This window comes from Acinonyx jubatus, chromosome D2 (genome assembly GCF_027475565.1).
Source record: "Acinonyx jubatus isolate Ajub_Pintada_27869175 chromosome D2, VMU_Ajub_asm_v1.0, whole genome shotgun sequence".
Lineage (NCBI taxonomy): Eukaryota > Metazoa > Chordata > Mammalia > Carnivora > Felidae > Acinonyx > Acinonyx jubatus.
In genome coordinates, this window is record NC_069393.1 from 26,693,863 (window position 1) to 26,720,338 (window position 26,476).

The 26,476-nt window shown below is 35.3% G+C and overlaps 1 protein-coding gene across 7 annotated transcripts in view; it reads right to left on the reverse strand.

The window, feature by feature from the left end:
• CTNNA3 (catenin alpha 3) overlaps positions 1-26,476 on the reverse strand; it is a 1,731,503-nt gene that overhangs the window by 429,187 nt on the left and 1,275,840 nt on the right. For all 7 annotated transcript variants that reach the window (XM_053207653.1, XM_027062103.2, XM_053207654.1 and 4 more), the window contains one exon: positions 22,299-22,499. In XM_053207653.1, the coding sequence (XP_053063628.1) occupies positions 22,299-22,499 (201 nt within the window). The remainder of the gene's footprint in view (positions 1-22,298; positions 22,500-26,476) is intronic.

Below are 26,476 nucleotides of genomic sequence, written 5' to 3' on the forward strand. Positions count from 1 at the left end.
AATTGTCTTCGCTACGGTATCAGATTCATTTCTATTATATAAACAGTGACTGTCTTATGGCTCACAAAAATGGGTACAATTGCAAATTCATAAGTTCAAGTACATATTTTTAAAATACTATATTCGCAGGTCTCCTTTAGCCTGTTGGTTGCACAACTCACTATGTTGAAGCAGACATCTGTTGACATGCACGAAAATAAAATATTGTTGTCTTGTTTTTATCTTTTTCATACCGAGAGAATCAAGTTGTAGCTTTTGCCTGAGGGAGAAGTGCAGAAAAATGAGCTAGAGTGATGTGTTTTTCTACCAAGCAGAAATGAACATGGAAGAAAGTTATCCACATAAATTAGGACAGACAGCGGGTCAGTCTGCCCACTCATCCTGCTAGAGGAGCAACCAAACAAAAGTAAGATATCCTATTATTTGTTTCCCTTTGTTTTCCTCTGGATGAGAGACTGACACAGAAAAAAAAAAAAAAAAAAAAAAAAGGAGTCAAGCGGGGTAGATGAGTCAACCCAGGGATAGTTTCTGTAACAAGGGAAAAGGATCACTGAAGATAAATCTCAGGAGATGAAAATTGGTTTTAAAGGAATATTTCAGGGAGCTTTTATTTTATTTTGCTATACGATTGAGAAGAGAGAAAAGAGGGAATAAAAATAAAGGTAAAAGGCCTAATAAATGTGAATAGTAAGGAAAACGATTCCTCAAGTCCTCTATATGAGAGTCTCTCTGACATTAGTAAAAATTTTGTGGACATTAAAAAAAGAAAAATTCCCCTGGTGGTCAGTTTCCAAAAGGAAACTGTGGCACTGGCCTCCGACACAATACTAAAGAGATATCATCCAGCCCTGCTCTCTTCTGTTGTATAAAACACACTGCTTGAAAATACTGTGAAATATCAAAAATGTGTCCAAAGGTTTTTGAAAATCTAAATCACAATAATTCTTTGAATTTGAGTTCAAGGATAGGTCAGCTGAATTTTAAAGATTTGCAACAATATAGTTAGAGGTAATTGATTTGGGAGTCTATATTTCAGTGTAACTCCACCATTGAAAATTCTCTCCTCTGTTTGCATCCTGCTCACTTTGGTCACTTTCGCAGCCTCAGCCTCTTGGATTTAGCTTTATACTTTATGTGCTCTGAGAAGACATTCTGCACCTTATTCCTTTAAGATTTAGATATCCATCAATATGTGTAGTCATTGCAGGTTGATTATCTCTCTTCTCTAAATTAACTGTGTGATCTTTAAGGACATGAGCTTTTTCATAATGGCATCTCAGCACTCAGCATAGTGGTAGACACAATAGGTACTCAGTAAATGTTTGCTGAATGAAAAAGTATTGCAACTGAAAACATGTTGCCAACATTGTCAGTCCCTGTGAGGTGTAATTCCAAGCAGCAGCAGCAGCAGCAATCATTCCCGAAATGGAAATACCAGACAGTCATCCTCAGATATTTACAGCTAATACTCTTTTTAATGAATGATCAAATATTCAGCCATGCCACTGCACATATTTAATTCTGATTTGGAGTTTATCATCAAACAGACCTGAAAACCATGATAAAGCAAATTCAGTTGAGTAGCACGTACATTAAAAAAAAAAAAATGAATGTAACAATTATAAGTCCATTACTGAACACCGAATATGTAAGAAACTCATTTTAGGGTACTCTTTGGTCACTGTTTTTGGTTTTGGTTTTGGTTTTGGTTTTGGTTTTTTTGGGCCAATTTGGGTGCCATGCCTGTTTTATAGTGGGAAGCCACTATGTCATGGATCCACCATTTAAATGAGAAAATTGTTAAATCCAAGTCTTAGATTTTTGGTCTTTAAAAATGCAAGTAATATCATGCTTATTTCTTCACTTCTGAAGAAACTCAAATTAGCCATTTTTTTTTCTATATCATGTTTTGGTGTTGCCTCTAAGGACCTACTGCCTAACCAATGTCACAAAATTTTTCTCCTATATTTGAAGAGTTTTACTTTTTATATTTTTTATATTTTACTTTTAGTCTATCATCCAATTTGAATTAATTTTTGTAAATGATATAAGGCATAAATCAAGGTTCTTTTTTTTGGTATATGGGTATCCAATTGTTTCAACACTATTATTTGCTGAATCCCTTCAGTGAATTGTCTTTGCACTTCTGTCAAGAACTGTTTGATTTCTGGATTCTCTTATCTGTCCCACTGAGCTCTGTGCTTACTGTCTTGCAGATACCTCTCTTAACCACTGTAGTCTCAAAATCCGGTAAGATGGATCCTCCAACTTTGTTCTTCTTTTTCACATAATTTTGGCTAATCTTATTTCTTTGCTTTCCAATATACATTTTATAATCAGCTTGTCTATAGCTTGAAAAAAGTCTGCTGGATTTTAGACTAGTATTGTAATAAATGTACAAATTAATTTCAGAAAAAATTGCTATTTTAACTATACTGAGTCTTCTAATAATTGAACATGATGTGTTCCTCCCTTCATTTAGATCCTCTTTGATTTCTTTGATCAGCATTCTGTAGTTTGCAGCAGCATACAGATACAGGACATCTTTCTTTAGATTTATAACAAGGTATTTAATTTTTAGAGCTATGATAATTGGCATTCTTTTATAAGTTTGGTTTCCAAATGTTCTTTGCTAGTCTATAAAAATACCATTGATCTTTGTACATTTGCCTTGGGTGTGTGTATTGACCTTGCATGTATTGACTTAGTAGTAGTAAACTTTAGTTCTACGGTCTCTTAGTGTGTGTGCTAATCTGCAAATAGGAACAGTTTTGCTTTTCTCCTTTCTAATCTACATAGCCTGTATTTCTTTTTCTTTCTATGTTGCACTATTTAAGACTTTCAACACAATCTTTAAGAAAAATAGTGAAGAAAATACCCTAGTCTTGTTTCTGATGTTAGGGAGAAAAACAAACAAACAAACATTCATTCTTCTACTGTTAAGTTATGATGTTAGCTGTAGGTTTTTTGGCAGATGCCCCTTACCAAGGTAGGGGAGTCCCCTCATATTTCCATTATAGAGAATTTTTATCAGGAATGAAATTTGAACTTTGTTGAATACCCTTTCTTCATCTTTAATATGATCCCATGATTTTTCCTTTTTTAATCTGTTAATATTGTAGATTACAGTATTTGATTTTCAAGTGTTGAACTAGTCTTGCATTCCTTCAATAAACTCTACTTGGTAACTCTATAGTTATTATTCTTTTTATATATTGGTTAATTAGATTTCTTAATTTTTTGTGGATATTTGCATCTATATCCATGAGAGATATTGATCTGTAATTTTGTTTTGTGTTTTCTTATTTAATTTCTTCATTGGGGTACTGTTGGCCTGAATAAACAAATCGAGAAGTGCTCCATCTTTTTTATTTTTCTAGAAATATAATTAATGTTATTTATTAATTAAATATTCGGTAGACTTCACCAGGCCTGGAGTTCTATTTGCTGTAAGTTTTAAACTACAAATTCAATTTCTTTAATGGATACAGAGTACTCAGAACACCTGTTTCTTCTTCAGGGACATTTTTTCCAGCAGCTTTATTAAGATACAATCCACATGTCATATAATTCACCCATGGAAAGGGTACAATTAATGGCTTGGGGTAATTTCACAGAGTTGTGCATCCATCACCATGATTAACTTGAAAACATTTTTATTACCCCCCAAAAAGAAATCCTGCTCCTTTTATCTATCACTACCAAATCCCTACCATTCCCCCTACTTACTAACCCCTTATCTGCTTTCTGTGCCTGTATATTTGCCTATTGTCTAATATGAAATAACACTGAATGCCAAGGGAATCATACAACATGTAGTGTTTGGCTTCTTTCACTTAGCAGAATGTCTTCAAGGTTCATCCATGCTGTAGCATGTAATAGTACTTCATTTTCTTTACTGAATTATATTCCATTGTATGCATATATTTATCATTTCTTCAATTTGTGAACATTTGGGTTGTTTCCACTTTTGAGATACTATGATTAATGCTGATATGAGTAATCATGTGCACGTTTTTGTGTAGACATATATTTTCATTTCTCCTGGGTATATACTTAGGAATGGAATTGCTGGATCATATGATAAATAATGTGTTTAACTGTTTTCCAAAGTTGCTTCACCATTTTACATTCCTGTAGTTAATGAGGATTCCAATTTCTTCACATCCTTCTCAGCACTTGTTGTTATCTGCTAAATGACATTTATTTTTTTAAGTTTATTTATTTACTTATTTAGAAAGAGACAGATTGAGAGAGAGAGAGAGAAAGGGGAGGAGGTAGAGAAAGGGAGAGAGAGACAATCCCTAGCAGGTTCCACAAGGGCAGCATAGAGCCCAGTGTGGGGCTTGAACTCACTAACTGTGAGATCATGACCTGAGCCAAATCCAAGAGTCAGAGGCTTAACTGACTGAGGCACCCAGGTACCCCTGCTCAACGGCATTTAAATGTTTGCATCCTTCAAGAAACTGGTCCATTTCACCTAGTTCATCAAATTTATGTGCACAGAGTTGTTTATAGTTTTATATTGTTATCCTTTTAATGGCTGTAGTTTGTATTCCCTTCTATTCCTGATATTAGTAATATGTGTTTTGTTTTGTTTTGTTCTCTTGTTCAATTTCCAGGGCCACTGCCACCATCACCTTAGGAGAAAGAATTAACAGAGTTTCATCCCATACCCTCACCCCCATGTATCTATCTTCTGGCCTGAGAAAAGGGACTTGGAGCTTGTCTGTGCCTGGGGCAAACTCCTCAGATACAAGTTGTCCAAGAGTCTAAACCAGGAAATATGGAAGAAAAAAAGAGCATTCAGGGAATTGTACGAGGTCATTCTTGAAGTTGTGATTTCCTCTTAAGTCTGCTATTACTTTGAAAGTTTACCCAAGATTTGTTTCATGTATTATTTCCAAAATTGTAGTTGTCATCAGTGGGAGATATAGGTGTACTTACTTCATTTTAACTGGGAATTGTGTCACAAACTACCCAGTCTTACCTGTAACACTGTCAGCGTAAACTCTGTGTTATCATGGAAACATATTCATTTTTCTACTCACTTTTCCCTTAGGGCACAATATTCTAAGGATGATTTTGAAACATTACAAGAAGCTGAAGTATCTTCTCAATCAAAAGATAATTAAATTATGTTCAGTATAATTCTGTCTCTAATTACATTGTAATGTAAGACAATTATTTTGACATTCTTTCCAGCAAGAGTGTAGTTACCCCTTTAATTTAAATAACATTGAGGCTCATATTTTTGTACCTATTTTTTCCATGTGGTCTTCTCTGACATACAAAACTTATACTACTTTCATTATTTTCTACCCTATTTTTTTAATATTATATGTTTGGCCCTTTAATGTATTCTTGATTTGTTTCATAAAATAATCCTGCTATTTAATTCAACCATAGTTAAACACCTGGAAGATTTGGATCATGTTCTACTTCTCTGCACTTAGCTTAATGCTATATTCATAGTAAGTAAATACCAAATAAGTTTTGACTGAAAAATACAAGTAAAAGAAGCTTAATCCTTTATTATATTCTAAGCCTAAAAATGGCAGGGAAGATATTACATCTATGTGCTTATATGCTGAAAACTTGGACACAGGTTTAAAGGCTCTTTACAGATAAATGCTGATAAATAGAAGGTTAAAAAAAAAAGAACAAAAGAGGAGGAGTTGTACATACTTTCATGGATTGAAGTATAATGTTTTTCTTTTCTTTTCTTTTCTTTTTTTATTATGGATGGAGATGGGATAAGTGGAAGGGATTCGGTTAAAGATGAAAATTTTGAATTGATGAAACTCTTTTCATAGCGATGCGCAAGAAAAAGCTGGTAGTATCCAAATTAGGCATGATAATTATCTGAGAATATCAGGGATTAATAGTTTCCTATAACTATGTGATAGAGCTCATAAATAAGTTGTGTTTAAATATTTAGCTCCAGGGTAGTTTTCACATACAATTTGAGTATCATGATATATACAGCCTCAGGAACAAAATATTGTACATCTGTTTCATTTTGCATTATATTTTCTCTTAATTATCCCCCAACACATTTACGCTTCTAGAGAGAAGGAATTTTGTCTTATTTATTTTTTTCTTCCATTAGCACTTGGTAGGTCTAGTGTTTGTGCATCACTGTGGCACCATATGGATTGGTTAAAGAGATTTCCTAATTGTGATATCATTATATGCCATCGTGCTATCCTTTCAATGCACATAAGGATTAACATCTTATTTTATATTCAGCATTTTTAAAGACTTTTAAAACACTATACTGACATGTGAAAATGCTTTTTATGATTTTTTACAATTCTCAGTCAGTTTTTCATTCCTTTGATTAAATAAGTTTGTATTCTTCATTATCTGCACGCTGAAAATAGGTTTCCTTCTCCTGCCTGTATAAGAGGGAAGCTCCAGGTAAAAGGTCTTTTTCTTTTCTCTTCCCTTGTATCTTTGTTACAGGAAGGACAACAGTTTGAAGTGCCCTCTACCCCATTTTTCCATGTGAAATGGATGTTGCAGATAACAAATATTCAGCAGAGTATTTGAATATGATATCCAAATAACAACATTATCATAGGGTCTAATTTAAAAAATATGGAATAACCCAAAATTGGATTATGTTAACATTTTTAATCTGCTATGAACTTTCTTAGAAGGACAAAGAAAAGCTTCTGAGATTTGATTCTAATTTACATTTTAAAGAAATCATTCTTCTTAACACAATGGTCCTCTTTAGTATCATTTAGCTTTATAATCTTCTATTCTCCTGTTCCTCCTTTAAAAAAGCTTTAAATTTCATCTTATCATTGTGTCAGGTACACACTTTTGAGTAAGAGTTTATTAGCCCTTGATAGATCAGAAGAGTTATGTGTGATAACATGCACCTTTCCCAAAAAATTAGAAACCGTTGGTTTGTTCAAATCAGCAATTAACATGAAGCATCTCAGAAACACATAAAGTTATTGAAAGCTAATTTGATAATTTGTAACCTTTAAAGGGTCTCTCCAAATATCTTTGCTCTGACAGATGTGTAAAATACGTATTAAAAAAAAACTGAATAGGTGAGCTTGGGTGACTCAACCAGTTGAGTGACTGACTTCGGCTCAGGTCATGATCTTGAGGTTTGTGAGTTCGAGCCCCACGTCAGGCTCTGTGGGAACAGCTCTGAGCCTGGAGCCTACTTCAGATTCTGTGTCTCCCTCTCTCTTTGCCCCTCCCCTGCTCGCACTCTCTCTCTGTCTCAAAAATAAATAAATATTTTAAAAATTAACAAAAATGAAACAATTTGATATACAGAGATTCTCTCAAACTTGCTTTTCACATTTAAAAATATTAAACTGTCATTAAATTGACTGCATATTAATTAGGTATTCTTGATCCCTTTTTGATTCTCTAAAAGAGTTACTATTTCTGAAAAAAAATCATTAAATAAATGCCTTCACTACAATCTCAGATGGATCAAATGATTTAGACTCTCACTGCTTTTCTTTTGGCATAAAATGCACTATTTGTCTTGTATCATTGTATTCTTCAAGCATATGTAATAGCAGAATGTTTCAAAAATAGAATTAGGCTGAGCTGTTAATGATCAGGCAAACAATATCCTTTACTCTTTCTTATGCTACTTATAATTTGAATTTTTAAAATGTTTTTCTCTTCAAAATGATCTTAATTTGAAGACACACTGATAAACCTGTATCATAACAAAAAAATAATTCTGGAAGTGAAAGCAATTTTGAAGATAAAGCTATCAGAATTATGATTTATGTAGGATTTTGAGAAATTGAAATCAGCTAACTAGTAAATCTACTAGTGCATACCAAGTCTAGAATGTAGACAAATGACTCAGATTTAAAAATAATAAGTGATGTGCATAACACTGGAGATCTTCCAGTTCAACCCTCTTTTAGCAGTTGAAGAGACGGGGTCCATAGAGTTTAAAGAATTCTCACAATTATATTTTGGCAAACCTAAGTCAAGAACTTTGGATTTTCAAATTCTCTATGTAATACTTTCTTCATCTGACCAAGGCACATAAAGTAACATTTAAAGTAACATTTGTGAATTTGTCCCCAGTGTCTCTAAGACTATAAAATCATCTGCATGAATGAGTCATGGAGAGGATTCCTTTTTCCATATTGTTCTGCTGTCAATCAATCAGGTTTATTATGGGTCCTTACTGAGCTGTGTATTGCATTATTTTTCATCCATTTAATATATATTTATCGATGCCAGGTCCTTTGCTATGTTTTCAAAATTAGATGTTAAAGCAGAGTAAGGGGGAGATGAGAAACACAGGCACTCAAAAATATATAGTCTATTTAGGTACATGCAGAAAAATTGAGCATATCCAGAAAATAAAACATTTAGAAGTTATGGTAAGCAGTATGTAAAATTGCCCAATGACCTTGCCTCCTGATATTCATACCCTGTCTTTAAGTAGCTTAGTAAGCCATTGAACTTAGTAACTCCTCTCTAACAAATTGAATATGGCAAAAATGATGATATACCACTTCAGAAATTAGGTTATACTGAAAGGTTGGCTTCTAGTCTAGGCTCTCTTTCCCTTACTGTCTCCCTTGTTTGGATTGCTTGCTCGGAGGGAAGCCAGGTGCCATATTGTGAGAACACTCAGGCAGCACATGAAGAGGCCCACTGAAGTCCTATGCAAAAAAAAACATGTGAATGGTTGGAAGCACATCCTTCAGCCCTGGTTGAGGTTTGGATGAAGGCAACCCTGGCCAACAGCTAAGCTACAACCTCATGAGAGACCCTGAGCCAGAACCATGCAGTTAAGCTGCTTCCATATTCCTGACTCTCAGAAACAATGAAATGGTAAATGTTTGTTGTCTTAATTTGCTAAATTTTAGAGGTTTTATGCAGCAATAGATAACTAATATAGAGAGGATAAGTTCTGCTGTCGTTCTAAGTTTTTGAGGAGGTAGGGTAATGAAATGGTAATTTGGTGGACAAATCATAGTACTGGAGGAAACAAGCCATGAAAGGCTGAGTCAAAGGCTTGCCCATTCACTATTGAGATATATTGTGTGAGTTATTCTAAATAAGATGAAAGTTTAGCCACTAAGTTTTCAGAGCTTGAAAAGACTTAAGGAGAAAAAAAAGGATGATCCATCAATTTGGGGTACAAAATGCCCAATTATGAAAGCTTACTGAGGACTTTCCAAAAAGAAAAAAAGCAATTAACGAGAAAAACTGATTGTCTTATTCTGTATGATTAAAGTAGATTGTGTGTGTGTGTGTGTGTGTGTGTGTGAGAGAGAGAGAGAGAGCGTGTGTGTGTGTGTGTGCGTGTGCATATATGCTATTGTGTCTTTTTCTTGGAATCTTGAAATACATTTTGGGGGGAAAATAAATGAGTTATGAAGCAACAGTTACACAAGTGGTATAATTACAAGACTTTGCCAATTTCTATAGAATGTATTCACATAAAACTTATTCAAGATCAAGAATACAACAAAGCAGGAGACTGAATGTGCCTGCAGGATCAGGACCCGGAGCCTTGCAGGCACATCTACACAGAGTCCTTTCCTAGTCACACAGGGTGCACTTTATTTCTGGGTTATGAAACGCCAAGATATATACAAGGAATTGTGGGTTTGGGAGAGTTCAGGGAAAAGATACCAGCAGTCTTTCATGTCCCACTGGTCGTATAGCCAATTTGAGCAATGTAACTAGTTAAACAAGTGTAAACCACCAATGTACACAACAACACATTCTAAGTTACTACCTAGTCCATCATCTTTATCATAGCTGACAGTCAATACTGGACTTCGGCACACCTCAGAAGATAAGCATAGAGATGCCCCAGTCATGATGTAAGATAACTCTGTTTTATACTATGACTTTAAACAGAAAATAATTATTTTACATATAATATAGCAAATGTACTGCACATATATAATTATAATAATATTAAATATAGTAGATATGATAAAATAATATATCTACATATACTATAACTATAAATGGATATAGACATACATGTGTGTATATATATATATGTGCGTACATACACATATATATATTCACAACAGACATAAAAGATAATGTTTACCATGTAAGAAATCTGATTTCTTGCGGTGCTTGGGTGGTTCAGTCCATTAAGCATCCTATTCTTGGTTTCGGCTCAGGTCATAAACTCACAGTTCATGAGTTCAAGCCCTGCATAGGACTTTGCACTGGCAACATGGAGCCTGCTTGGGATACTCTCTCTCTTTCTCTCTCTGCCCCTCCCCCGCTTATGCTCTGCTCTCTCCCTCTCTGTCTCTTAAAATAAATAAATAAACTTCAATAAAAAAGAAATCTGGTTTCTTGACAATGATAAAAGACATGAAAAATATACATAATAAACAAATATAAATAGTTAAATATAAGCTGATAACAATATAATCAGACAAATTTTAGGATTCTGTAGTTAGGTTCATGATAGTCTAAGCCTCCTGGGTGGGATTCTGTAGTACTATCTTTTGGAGAGGACAGTGAATTACTTCCTTTATCATGTGACTAATTGAATGATTTGGTTTGTCTGAATGGCCTCCAGGCTCCTTTCAGAATTTTTTTTTTTTCCTTGCACTCTACTGACTTTCTGTTCTACCTTGGATCAGTCACTTTCTAGACCTACTAGGGATCTGCCATCTTGTCACTTTATCCATTACATTGTTGAATTAGATTCACAATTTCAGTTTTCCATATCTTACTCTTTCTGCTCTTTCCTCTTATTTTGTTTGAATAACTTTTCAAGTTCTCAAAAAGTGTTTCTGCAATTTAGTCTGGGTTCTTGTGCATACAAAACACTTTTTATTTTGCCACACATTTTGCATGAATGACGTACTCTAAGTTCAAATTAATACTCTCACTGAATGTGAAGCCATTGCTTCATTGTTTTCCAGAATCCAGTGTTGCTGATTAAGTCAACATCAGACAAGGCGGAAAGTTAATCTCCTTGATGGCTTCTGCTTGTGCATATTCTAGATTGAGGCCTTTGCTGTTATCTTTCTTCCATCTGCATGTTTCGAGATACTTTCTATCTTCTGGATTTGTTTTCTCTTGATAAGTGCATAACCATGCATTTGTTACTATGGGTTTATTTCCTTTTGTGTCTCTTTACTGTTAGTTAAAGGGATGTTAAACTAAGGTTTGATAGATATATCTTGTCAGTCTGTGTTCTTGCTACCTCTTTAAATAGATTAAAAATGGGGAAAACCCACATTGTTAGTTCCTGGACTCAAAATTATTTGACTGCAATTGCAAAGATAGAATGAATACATTAATGAAAACAAATAATAAATAAAAAACAATTTGCATATGGAAGTATTTGGTAGAAAGAAGAAAGTGAAGACACATAAGAGAACTGTAACATTTTAACTTGCTACTTCCCTCATTTTTTTATCAAGACTCTAATTCCTTTTTCTAGTTACACAGGAGTTTTGTGGCAATAGTAAAGGAATGCTCATAACTTTTTTTAGATCACTGTAACCTACAATCAACATGGATTTTAAAATATCTGGAATCTTAAAAGAAATATTGCTAGTAGTGTTTATAATAAATGATACCTTTAAAAGTCCCTACATCAGCAGACAAATTTTATAACATAAATTGTTCACTTAACTTTAACTGCTCCAGATTTTGGCAGACAGTAAAAGTAAATGGTGGATGATCACCAGAATATATTACATTTTCTAAGATACCATTGGGTTACTAATACATTTCAGAAGAAACTTGTTCCAAGGTCCTTAGCCTGCTGTATGTGATTGTTAAGCAGTAACACTTTCTTTTGTAATTGACAAAAGAGGAAGTTGAAAATTACCATGAGCTTGAAAATTTAACTTGGGAAATGAAAATACTTGGCAGCAGCAATCAGCATGGGCACATGGTGCAAAATAATTTCTAGTTGCCTAACATTTCATTGTTTTTTTTTTCTTGAACTATCTCTATCCTCACTTAGTCGGTTACTGGACAACTGACCAATGTTTCTAGATACTCTTTACTCCACTTGATCTGTTCCCAGCATTATTCTCCCAACTGTGGCTGTGTTGAAAATATCCTTTCTTCCTTCAGTCAGGTCATCTCTTCCTTCATTGAAAATCTTGAGATATACACTATGTTCATAGTTTTTCCCAAGGTTATAGTTTTCACCAAGAGGTGAAATAATCCTTAACTTACCCAATCATAATAAGTTGTTGACTTACTGAAGAAAATATTCACATTTATTAATAAAGCTTGTGGATAGCACTGTCATTTGAAAATGTAGGCCTGCTAATTTGTTTTTCTCTTTACAATGGTATGATTTTTCAGCATTTGTTTTCATATCCACAAAGTCTAAGAGTACAAATGCAATACTGCCTTATTCTGGCAATAGCTATAGATACTGTTTACTTTAGAAACGCTTAAGTCTTCACTTACTACACATACTCTCATCTCAGAAATGTGGCAATATCATCATGTCAATTGTGACCATGCCCGCACAACGAGAACTACATTTAAAGAATCCCAGAAAAAAAAAATGGTTAATGTTCACTTCAAAGCCAGAGGAAACAAAATCTGACAGCCATACCACCTCATTCATTTTCTAGAGTCAGTGACCTTGAGCCTCAAATTTAGTTTTACAGATGAGTATATAAAAGTTTTACCAGCTCACATAAATAAATATATAACCAGACTTTCCAGGCTATATATAAACATCTATAAAAAAGTAAAATTAACTGTCTTTACAACTGAGGGCTATTAATACATGAAACAGATATTTATAACAACTGAAGGGAGTTATTTCATTAGTTTCATAAATCTGACTTTCAAGATGAAGTAGAAGGAAGGAGCCTCCTGCCAGATACTTGTCTCCATTTTTAAAAACATATACTATGTTATAGTTCACAACACATTTAATTTTTTTAAATTTTTTCAATGTTTGTTTATTTTTGAGAGACAGAGAGACAGAGTGTGAGTAGGGAAGGGGCAGAGAGAGAGGGAGACACAGAATTCAAGGCAGGCTCGAGGCTCTGAGCTGTCAGCACAGAGCCTGACGTGGGGCTCGAATCCACAAACCAGGAGATTATGACCTGGGCCGAAGTCTGACACCCAACCGAGTGAGCCACCCAGGCACCCCATTCACAAAACATTTTACAGTAATTCTACTATAAAGAGACTTAACTGTTGGACCACCCAGTAGATAATAGCCTAGTCCGGAGCTTCCTGACTATGTTGTGACATGGGTGTGTTTTAGAAGGTTATTATTATTTAGAGGTATTGATCCCTGTAGCTCTCAGGATTGCTGGGAAGGACCTAACACTGCTTAAGACCCCAGAGCTTCTGATCCCCTCTGCCTTAAATAAACAGCCACTTCTTTTTCCCGGTGGTTATGCGCACACTGTGATTTAGAAGGAACTAGTTTATGCTGTTACAAAATATGTTTACTATGTCTCCCTTAGTAAATCTTAAAATAAATGAAGTCAAAACCCCCATCCCTTTGGATTTAGAACAAAATCATACATTTTGATACAGTATCACTGTACATTTGAACAATAATAGGATATAATCCTATTAATTTTTGGTCATTGTTGTTAAAGAATAAAAGAAGAAACCATTGAAGAGTAATTTTCTCACTTTCTTTTAAATTTTTAATGTTTTTTATTTATATTTGAGAGAGAGAGAGAGAGAGACAGTGTGTGTGTGTGAGTTGGGGAGGGGCAGAGAGAGAGGGAGACAGACTCTGAAGCAGGCTCAGGGCTCTGAGCTGTCAGCACAGAGCCTGACGCAGGGCTTGAACTGACTAACCAGGAGATGATGACCTGAGCCAAAGTCAGACACTTAACTGACTGAGCCACCCAGGCGCCTCTTTTTTCACTTTTTTACAAGACTTCACAGATTCATATACGTCCATCTTTGCCACTCTCTTGGCAACAGAATCACATTCACATCATACATTCTGTTAAGGCACATCCACTCTGGACATACTTAGGTTTAAAGTGTTATCATAATACCTCATTTAATAGATCTGCCAGGAAGAAAGCATGCTTTTATACTTGTTTTTAGATTTTATAAACCATCAGAAAAAAAAATGGGTTTGACGGCAAGATGCTTTAATACAGTGCTTCTAACTGGGTGATTCTGGAAGCATTTCTGTTGTCCTGACATTGATGGTGACCAGCCTAAGTTGGTAAAATCAGTCCTCAATTTCCCTTCTTTGGGCCCTTTCCCTCCCTTGTTGATGTTCCTCCTCTCCTGCTCTTTAACACACCATCTCCCTTTGTGCAAGACCACAAAGCCTATTCTTATACCAGGGAATCTGCTTGTATGAGGGTCTCAGTATGAGGCCAAGCACTATTCTCCATAGGGGCTCAAAGGCAGTACTTGCAAACTCCCCTTGCCCCATACCAGCAGTCGAGGTGTGGGCACATGATTTAAACTCCAAAAATATGATGCTTCCGCTGAGGAAGTTGAATTCAGAGCAAGTGAGACAAAAGCAGGAATTTCCTTAGGATTTTATTCATTGGTGGAAGTATCTGGAATGTGATGGCAATGTACTATCTGTGGGGTCCAGTGTTACAACATTATGATGCTAATAATAGTATTAAGTGTTCAGAGAGGGCAGGAATGGTACCTCTTTCTTTAGGATGACTAACCAGATTCCTACATGCAACATCCCTTGCGGTCTGTTTTTTCCACTTATCTTCTGTGTTTGTTAGTTTGTCTCTTTTTCTGCTTAATTTACCCATAGCTAGAGTCCATTGCTTGAAATCCAGATCTGAAACTGGAGCTTCATGCTTAATCCTTTTATATATGCTCTATTTCTATGTGCCCTACCACATGAAGGATCATGAAATAACCCTGAATTAGTCTTTTTTATTGAAAATTTGTGAAAATAGGATCAGAAAGAACAATGCGTCCTATTTCTCTTTCCAGATAATGTCTTTTTTGGCTGGAGAACATGCTTCTAAGCCTGGTCATAGGAGTTTTAGACTTAAAGAAGGTACAAGACCTCTAGAACATCTTTGCACTGATGAATATCCACCCAGCAGGTCCATACTCCCCAGTTCTTTTGTCAATGTTCCCTTCCTTTCAGGCCATCTCAACTCATCTTCCCTACCCATACCTCACTTAGCATCAGCCTCACCGTTAGATATTTTATATTTTCCAGACATAGGAATATTTCAGGCCCTCTTTATGATTTTATGAATTCACTTTTAAGCACTCCATATTATTTCCTCTTTTGATGATAAAATTTCTACCATGTCAGAATGTATTCTTTTTATTAGTAAAGTTACTGTCCACAGTGGTTTTTTGGGTTATTCCATGTAGTTCTCTCAGGATCTACCCTTATCAAAAAGGTCCAAAAAGCCTTTGCATCCCCAGTACATAGAGATTTCAGCTTTTATAGCACTTTTTTTCTGACAAGTTTATATTTCTAACTACTTAAAATGGCAAGGTAAAAAAGTATCCTTAGCCTGCTAACTAAATATGGATCCTATTCAAATACAGTTCTCTTTAGGCAGAAAGCAGGTTTCTGCTCAGAAGTTCTAGTAGCTGCTTTCTTCAACTCACAGTGGTGGTGCAGGATCCCTAAATCCTACAGCAATGGAAGTACTTCCAATGCCATGGGATCTCCCTTTGCTTTACAGAGGCTGGGTTGTCATTTAAAAAAAATTAATGTTTATTTATTTTTGAGAGAGACAGAGACAGAATGCGAGTGGGTTAGGGGCAGAGAGAGAGGGAGACACAGAATCCGAAGCAGGCTCCAGGCTCTGAGGTGTCAGCACAGAGCTCAACACAGGGCTTAAACTCACGAGCTGTGAGATCATGACCTGAGCTGAAGTCGGATGCTCAACGGACTGAGCCACCCAGGCGCCCCAGGCTGGGTTGTCATTTAGCTTCTGATTTTAGCATCAACAACATGAAGACACCCTGCTATCCAGGTTAACCAAATGATCTACAGACAGAAGCTTCTTGTTAATGCTCTCTGTGTTAAACGGTGTAGATTCTAGCTGAAGCCAAAAGTAAGAAAGCATATAATTAGGAGGCCTGTCTCAAACTGCTACCAGGGGAAGGAAGTTCACCAAAAACAGCTTCCCAAAACAAGGCATGGTTGCTATCCCCCGTACAGGGCTTTGCTAGAACCATTAATGAAATTAGGTTCAATGGGATCTTTCACCAGATGCACTTCAAGGATGGGTCTTGTAAGTAATAGAATACACAGAAGTCGTGATCTCTAGTTCAAAGGCTTGCTAAAGACCTTTCAGACATCTGACCCTAAGTTTTCTGGAAGTAGCTAATATCTAACTCTGGACAGTAATTAATTACTTCCCTGACCTTTTCTTTGCTCAAGCCTTTGACACAGTCTACTGTTTTCGAGTTTTGTTTTTGTCTTTCCCTGAACTGTGATGATAACTGGTTCATTTGCATATCTGTATTAGAATGTATCACAGTACAATATTAGAGTGAATTTTAAATTTAAACTTGGGAAAATGACTTAGGCACCTCTATTATGTGTAAAATGCTACTGTGGAACATAAAAATAATAAAGTATGGTGATTGCCTTTAAGGACATTACTATCTACTTGGAGAAACTTGTATGTAAAGGACTGCTTATGATACAAGGCAAAATGAAATAGCCATTAACTAGAGAACAAGCTCATCCAATGGTAACATATATAACAGAGCAATTAATTCTAACTGAAATGGTATCAGAAGCTACTATGTGAAGGTGGTGGCATTTGAGAAAGTGTTGGACAATAGTTATAATTTTAGAGGGACACTAGAGAAGAAAAGACTTTTCACTGTTAGAATAGAATTAGTACACGCATATAGACACAATTCAAGGGTTGTTTTGCTGCATTGTTTTGTTTTACTCTAACACCATGCAAGACACAATGGTAGGTCTGGAAAAGATGCAAAGAGAAATTTAAAAAATGCAAGACACACAACATTTTCTTCTATAGCTTATATTCTATGTTGAAGGAAAAAGTCATTTCTGTGTAACTATATCTTAAGAGTTCATCAACAGCATATAGTTATCTAGAACGATAGGACTGAGTGGCAAGTCCTTTAAAATCTATAGTACATGAAACCAGAAAGAATTCCCTACTACCAGAGGAAGTAAAGAAAGTTTCCCAGAGGACATGGGATATGAGCTGTTTCTTGAAAGACAGATAAAATGTGAAAATGAAATGTGAAACTACCAACTTAGATGGAGTAGAAAGTGCCTTTGGCCCAAAAAAGGAAGAAAAAACCTCCAAAAAACAACAACTTAGAAATGCATGTTCAGGTGAACTCAAATGCCAATAGAGTTTAGACAGATAAATTAAGTGAGTTAAGCAGCTAGGTATATAATGACAGGGAGTGGAGGAGACTATGGCATGGTGGAGACTATCGCTGAGGCTCAATGAAAAGGAAACACCACTAAGCTCCAGCCAATTTCATAGCAAACTCTGTCCTAGAGTTGCCAGACTTTCCCATTTATTAGAATAAGCCATTCATCTGAGTTTTTCCATATATATAATGAATGTAATTTATAAGTATATGTTATGTATATTATTTACATGTGTATTTAATATATATGTTATTTATATAGGTCATTATATATATAATTAGACACTAATTCTTAAGACAAAACAAAATTGTACTGTTCAATACTACTGGACACATAAAAATTATTTTGAGTCATATTGAGTCATACCTAGTATATGGATGACTAATTATGAGACTCTGCTGGATTGTGGAGGGCAAAAACTGCTAAAAACTAAAGTCTTTGCATTTTATCTTATAATTATTTAAGGTTATAGACCAGAGATGCAACATAAGGATAGTAAATAAACATGTTTTAATCTGGCTACAAAATGTAGGATATTTTTACGTGAAGAATATTAAATGAAAGGGACTTGACAGGATTTATCGCTATTAACATTTTAAAATTATTTTTAGATAAAATTCATTTTAAAAGTCTATGGTTCAAGCTGGCTGTAAGAAAAATGTATAAGAACATTTTGGAAGTATTTGTTGGTTCTAGATTCTTTTCAACTCTCTAATGTGCCTGTAAGAAGAAAAATTGCAACCATATGGTTCTTCTCTATTCTATTAGGGGAAGGATTCTGGGTACAGATTTTCCAGTTTGGGTTTGATGGAGTACTTGATGAATAACCCTTTGCTTGTCTTCACTGCAAGCTGCCAGCAGTGGATGCCACCCGGATATCTTGGTCAGGTTTATTTATGTGCCTGCTCTGTTTTGGTCCATGAGGCTGGCTGACATTGAAACCAGGTGGAGTTTGGTGGTTTGCAACAGATGCTTTGGGGACTGCTAATTTCTGAATTTGGTAAGAGTCCATAAATCACATCCGAAAAATACTGTTTTCAGTCCCCTCTTGGTTTAGGTTTTTCCCCAAACCTAGCGTGAAAGAACTAAAGTTGGTGTAGGAATGTAACTTCTAAGCCTTCACATTAAAATTGATAAGGTTTGTTATTTAACCAGAAAAAGTCAATATATTTCCTCTCTCCTATCAGGAAATCCTGACAAATGAATAAGCTGCATAACGGAAAAATTGGGCAGAATAAAAAATACCACATGGAGATGACAAAATTATGCCTCTGTCGGAATGAAATGCAGTGTTCCAGATGTTGCCTACATTTCACACAAAGCCGACTGCTAGGGCTTATGAACAGTGCAAATTCCTGCAATGTAACAGGGCAACCCTGCTTCCTAATGCTGAGGAAATACTTAGAAGATCATCAAATCTTGAAAATGTGCTAATGAGCCACAAAGTCTGATTAAAATCAAAGGTGCAATGTTCCAAAAACACTCTGTGATTTAGATAAGCAGGGCTTAGGTTTTATCATTGATTACAGTACTTTAAGGCAAATTTTGCAGTGTTAAGGAAGTCTCGGTCATAAAAACAATTCACAAAAGCTCCTTATTAAGTGATTTTCAGGAAGCAGGGTCAAGACCTGAGAACTGTATAAGGGAAAAGGAAAAAGAAAGGCCACCTATGTACAGACCATTCACTTGCTAAAATGTTAACTATTAAGGCTTCATGACACAAAAACATGACATTTCCAATTACTTAATTTGATGATTATTTATAAATAATAAGTCCGAGTGATGAGCAGATGTGAACAAAGATGAACATCTTCTGTTATTTAATTATGGAGGATAGAATAGTTGAAAGTATTTTTCATAGTATCTCTACGGGAGGGAAAATGCTCACATATTTCAGCTTTGGTTAAGATCAAGCTGATCTAATTAGCATTTTCATCTAATTTATTGTTCAGAATTCCCTTTAGTAGGGCATGCTTTTGATAAATTTCAAGAAAAACTGGAGAAAAGTCTGGAATTAGACATATAAAAAAAGGAGAATATTTCTCCAAAGATAAGTCAAAAAATTATTTGAAAAACTAAAATGACAAAATTGGAAAGTCATAAATTATAGTTACATTAATAATGAGACTTACAGAACAGCCCAGAATTATTCTATACGTATTATATTTGGGGCACAGGATATGACTTACCTGGAGAATTTTAATTAAAGTTATATACAACTAATTAGAAGAAAAAGACTTCTCCATCTTCTGAATGAATGAATTTTGTACCCAATATTGGTTAGTTATCTCATAGGCCATTATAAATCATAGAGGTATTGACAAACTTGTAATTAAAGGCATAAATAACTTTGCTTTATTTTTATTTTCTTATTTTAGATTATAAGAATTGATTGTGAACAGGGTTCTTACAATACACTTCACATCCTGGACAGTTTAGAATTTCATTTCTATTTCTTTGCTTACAGCTCATATAAACTCTATCCTATGGAAAAGGAAACTGTAAGCTTGGTACCTCATACAGACATTCTGACCATAACAGTGTGTCCAAAGGACATTACTAATATGAATAGAAAATTGAGACAGAGGCAAGATATATGTAAGATCCTGGTAGACCTGACCTATTCAACTCCCTGAAGGAAATTTTCATTTGGCTAAAAAGAGAACCCTTAGTGCATTCTTCTTTTACTTATAATTTTATTCTCAGAAAGTAGAAAAAAAATGTCAGATATCTCTGTACTTCATTTTGACCAACAAGAAGACCAGTCATATTTAGTTCATGGAAAAGACGCAGAACTACCATTAACACAATTAATCAATATATTTATTTCCTTAACTAAATATATCGCCATACGTCATTATGTGGTGTGTGGTATATATCATCTGACAACTACCAGGGCCGTATTTGGAACACCAGTGGCTTTTGAGTTGTCACAGAAATATAATATTAACAGTTATAGGTATAATATAGAAATATACTATCATCAACAGGTACCGATGGACCCTCTCCATCTTTCCTTAGCCTATCTTCAATGTTCCACTATTTTAGAAATGTTTTTAAAGAGATTATGAGAAAACCTTGTGCCAAGATTCACCAATGATTTTCTAGATCAAGCTGTTAGGAAAACAGTGACATTAATCATCAATTCTGTACCAACTGTGTGGTATGCCTCTTCAGAACTACTCCCCACTGAAGGTTGATTCCACCATTGGTGGGTTTCCCTTAGTCATTTAAATTTAAGAAGCAGCTCCCTCTCCTGTCCCTGAAAAATCACCCATCCTTATTCCTTCTACCACTTTAATGAAACAATGTATGTATCATCTGAATTTGATATGCCCTCTGCATAACATAAAGAACAATTCTCTAGGATTAATATTAATATTAATTAACAATTCTCTAGGATTAATTCTCTAGGATTAAATATGGAATTTCAAATATTTTAGTAATCATGGGTGCACCATCACCCTAGTGTTGAGTTAATTAGTAAGAAAAATTCAAACTGAGGATTTCACAGAATGCAAAGGGTTTTCACAGGAAAAAGTTCTGCCATGATGATTTATAAAAATAATTGATTGCCCTTATTCAAATTATATCCATCTTTTTCTAAATCTGTATGAAATCAAATGCTTCTGTAAGTTTGTTGGAGAAATGTTAATAGTGTTTAATATAAGAATGCCATTTTACTGAGTGATTCAAAATAAGCATTTACTTCCCTATTTTAAAAATAGGGGCGCCTGGGTGGCTCAGTCGGTTAAGTATCCGATCTTGGCTCAGGTCATGATCTTGCGGTCCGTAAGTTCGAGCCCCACGTTGGGCTCTGTGCTGACAGCTTAGAGCCTGGAGCCTGTTTCAGATTCTGTGTCTCCCTCTCTCTATGACCCTCCCCTGTTCATGCTCTGTCTCTCTCTGTCTCAAAAATAAATAAAACGTTAATTTTTTTTTTTTAATTATTAGGGGCGCCTGGGTGACTCAGTCAGTGAAGCATCCAACTTCAGGTCATGATCTCACAGTTCGTGAGTTCGAGCCCCACTTCGGGCTCTGTGCTGACAGCTCAGAGCCTGGTGCCTGTTTCAGATTCTGTGTCTTCTCCTCTCTCTGCCCCTCCCATGCTCATGCTCTCTCTCTCTCTGTCTCTCAATAATAATAAACATTTAAAAAATTTTAAAAAAAATATTAAACTGGGTGCTTCAACCAAAACACAATCCTCATTCCATATTTCTTTTATTTATTTATTTATTTATTTATTTATTTATTTATGTATGTATGTTTATTTAATTTTGAGAGAGAGAGAAAGTGCGGTTGCTGGTGGGGAAGAGGCAGAGAGAGAGGGGGACAGAGGACCCAGTGCAGGCCTTGCCCTGAGAGCAGAGAGCTGATATGGGGCTCAAACTCTCAAACAGCAAGATTATGACCTGAGCCAAAGTCAGACACTTAACCAACTGAGCCATCCAGGTGCCCCTCATTCCATATTTGTCAAGTAATCACAGAAGATTCTGAAGATTTTGAAGAACAAAATGTTTGCAAACAGACTGTGAAAGACAGTACAGAGCATTTCTCTGGAACCATAGGACCAGTTTCCTGTTTAAGTAACATAAACAAAAACCTGGGGTACCAATGATACAGCTGAAAGAGGATTTGGAAACTATTACGTACTTATAACATCTGGCCCAATTATATATCCTAACAGTTCTGGCATTAATAAACATTCATAAGTGGCTAAGGCCTGTAGCTAATTTATATAACACATATTTATAAAACACTTACCTTTCCCAATAAATATATTTACTGCTAGAAATAAATTTCAAATCATCTAACCACAAGAGGCAAGCACCTATCAGATGGTGGAGCAACCTATTGCTTAACAAACAACAGGCAGAGATCTTCTTTCCACATGTATGAATATTTGGTAGCCACAGACATTCAAATATCAGGAATAGTGAAGCTGTTACTGGGGACTGAGACTTACCAGTACTTGTAAGGAAGTTAACATTTCTCATCACACCTTCAGTGTAAGCTCCTGGCTCATAACTGTCCATTTCACCTGTGACAATATGAGCAAGTCTTGCTGCCCGTCCTCTGATGGCACCTGCAGCACGGTCTAAGTTATCAGCATCCTGGTCTCTCAAGGCTATGATACATTTGTTGACATCTTCTAGGATATGGCTCTCTGCAAGTAAATAGATCAAATTAGCGTTGCATATTACAACCCGTACTAACTTCTGACCTCAGAGGTGGTACCCAATGGGAATAAAGGACATTGACAATTATGAAAGAAAAAAAGGCATGTTTTTGCTTTTATCTCTTTAATAGCAAAATTTGTGAAATATAAAATTTTATATTTTTATCTGTACTTTTAGAAATGACATATTATTTTATTTTTTAAATAAATTGTGTATTTTATTATTATATTTTAAATAAATGTGTATTTTATTTATTTTGAGAGACAGAGAGAGAGAGCACACACCAGGGGAGAGGAAAGAGAGAGAGAATCCCAAGCAGGCTCCACATTGTCAGTGCAGAGCTGGATGCGGGGCTCAATTCCACAAACCACGAGGTCACGACCTAGGCTGAAATCAAGATCAGATGCTTAACCAACTGAGCCACCCAGATGCCCCAGAAATAACATATTATTTTAGATTTCAGTTCCAACTGACTCAATTTTAGATTTGAGTGACTGATCAGTACGAATTGAGGAAAATTTCTAGATTAAAATAGTGGAATGATGGAATGCTTAATTCTGATTAAAAGCAACACTATGCAGGTTATAAAACACTTAAAAATATCAGGTATCCCAAATATATAGAAAAAGAAAACCATGGAGTTCCATTCAACTGATGTTCACTTCCCTACACCAACAAGCAATTCTCTGGACACCAAATTAGTGTTCTACGATTCAATTCCAACACTCACCACCCAGTGAGAGCATCACATTCCATAGGTTAAGGGTTCAGTTCTATGAAACTGCCCTCCTGCCCGACCTCAGAGCCCGTTGTAGGCCCAGGTTGTTATGTGTACTTCTGACCCCACTGGCTGGCCACAAATCAGGTCCCACGACCTCCTCCTTGGGTTTGTTTAAGTTTCTAGAGCATCTCACAGAACTCAGAGAACCATTTTACTTTCTAGATTCAGCTTTTATAACTCAAAACAGCCAGATGAAAATTCCATAAAGCAAAATATGTGGGAAGGGCAAGGAATTTCCGCGCCTTCTCCAGGTGTGCCATTTTCCACACATCTTCAAGTATTCCCAACTTGGCCTCTCTCCAAAACCTGTCCTTTTGGGGTTTTACAGGGGCTTCATTACACAGGCATGATTAATTAAATCACTGAATCACTGGCCTTTGGCACTTGATTCAACCTCCAGTCCCTCTTCCACCCCAGAGGCCACAGGATGGGACTGAAATTCCATAATTGCAACCTTCTAATCACAAGGTTGATTAATTACCCTGGCAATCACCCCACAGTGGGATGGGGGGTGGGATACAAATGTCACCTCATTAACATAACAAAAACACTTTTATTGCTCTCATCATTTGGGAAATTCCAAAAGTTTTAAGGTTCCATGCCAGAAATGGGACAAAAACTATATATATACATATATGTTTATATGTGTGTATATATATACATACATGTAGATATACATGTACATATACATATACATGTATATACATATACATATACATGTATATACATATACATATACATGTGTATATATACCTATACATGTATACATATACATGTATATACATATGTATATACATATACATATATATGTATGTATATATACCTGTTTATTTTTGAGAGAGAAAGAGACAGTGTGAGCAGGGGAGGAGCAAAGAGAGAGACAACAGAATCTGAAGCAGGCTCCAGGCTCTGAGATGTCAGCACAGAGCCCAATGTAGGCTGGAAACCAAAAATTGTGAAATCATGACTGAGCCACCCAGATGCCCCACATATATATTTCTTACCATAAATCATAGTATTTCATCTGCCAATCCCCCTTAGAGTGCCTGATCAACTTCTACCATTGTTTCAAAGCACTAGTCAAATGTTCATTCCTTAGGAAATCCATGCTGACTTATAGTAAGACAAATTTGGTTCTATGTTATTTGGTATTCCCATCAAATGGCTTATATGTTTTCATTACAGGTTCTTCCTATGTTTTAATGATGTACTAATCAATCTATCTCTCAATTTTATTGCTTGAGGTATCATATCTAGTCCCTAGTATAATACATGGCACCTGTTAGACCAATAGGAATGTTTGTTGGGTGAATGAATAAAGTCCTCTTATAACACACCTAGGACCAGTAAATTGTTTTGTCTAAATCCTAAATCATGGTTTAGGAACCTAGGTAGACAAATACCTGTGCACTTAAATTTAGACAAATTAACTCATATAAAGGACAGTCTGTTCATTTGCATGAAAAAAACTAAACACTGAAAACCTTCATTATAAACTCACTAGAGTTTTTACCTAATTTGTAGCGTTCAGTCATGAATGTGCCATTAAGGCCTATAATAAATCCAAGCATGGTCCTATCTCAATAGAAATTGTATATTTCCCCTGGAACTGAAAGTACAAGTTTCAATGTGGAAGGTATATAATCATCAACTTTTTTTTTTAAGTCCATAGATGTGTACTTTAATGACACATTAAGAAGCTATTATTTTTCAAATATGTTGGTAAGTTGTTTTTAAACTAATACTACTGGGGTGCCTGGGTTAAGCAACTGACTTTTGATTTCAGCTCAGGTCATGATCTCATAGTTTGCGAGGCCCTACATTGGGCTCCCCAACACTTGGGATTCTCTCCCTCTCTCTCTGCCCCTCCGACGCACTCTCTCTCTCTCTCTCAAAATAAATAAATCAACTTAAAAATTGTAAATAAATTAATACTACTAGTTTACAAACACACATGTATATATAATGAATGTTTTATCTGTATTCACTAAAGTTGGTTAATTTTAGATTGTAGAGCTGTTTTTGTTCAGCTCTAAAATAGTGAAAAAAATATTTAAGGAAAAACAGTGGTTATTTTTGGAAGATTAATTATCTAATAAACTGTAATTTCTGTTTAATTAAAGGCAAAATCATAGCCGCCACAAATTATGTTTTTCCTAGTAAATTTTGCACAGGAAAAAAACATACAAAGAATATTCACTAAGAGTGAATCGAATGTTCACCTCTGCTATAGAACAATGATATACAGTCACCAATTTATTTTATTATTCAAAGCAGAGAATAAAAACATAGCAAAGGCTTTTCTGGCTCTTTTTTGCTGGCCTTATTAAAATTTGTGTGGTTATTGCTTTGAGCAATACAATCAGAAGCCATAGTACGAATAATATTGAAGAATTAGAGAGGGGAGGTCAGATATGGAAAGAAAAGTCCTACATGAACGTATACAATATGTTCAAAATAAGTGAAATAAGTGACGAGAAACATATAACCAGACTTAACCTGAAGCAGTTATATTGAGAATGTTGGAGATGATGATTAAATGATCTTTTGAATTTCTGAGATTAAATATAGCACAAAAGCATTAGGAAAGGTTTGCAACATTTCCATTATTGTGACACTTTCCCATTACCCTGAATGTTTCACAAGATGCTCAAAGTGATTTGCATGAAATTCTAAACATAGAGTGCCAGAAAAAGAAAGTAAGAATGCTGGGCACCTCCCACATATGTACAGTAATTAAACATTAAACTAATTTCTTAAAAACAATTATTTCTTTGCTATTCATATTTCAAGTGAGTTTAAGTAGCTGGAAAGACCTTCAGAATGGCTGGAGTTTTTATGTCTAGCTATATAACCTTAAAACTCTAGGAAAGAAATTAAACACCAAATACCTCGTATAAAACTTCCTACTGATGCATACTCTGAAGTCTTTGCTAATGAAATAGGTTTACTTGTTAGACATGGCAAAGATCATTAGGAACTCTACCTCCATTTGGTTTTTTTCCAACTGTAGAGGCACTTGGACTCAACATTCACATCACTTTTAAAATGAGGTTTAAGAGAAAGAAAAATAGAACAGTACATTCGGAATATGATATTTTTGTCGAATTGACTGAAGATTTGTCTTCATTTCAGAGTGCCCATTTAACATTTGATTTGGGGTGAGGAATGGAATGTCCTGGT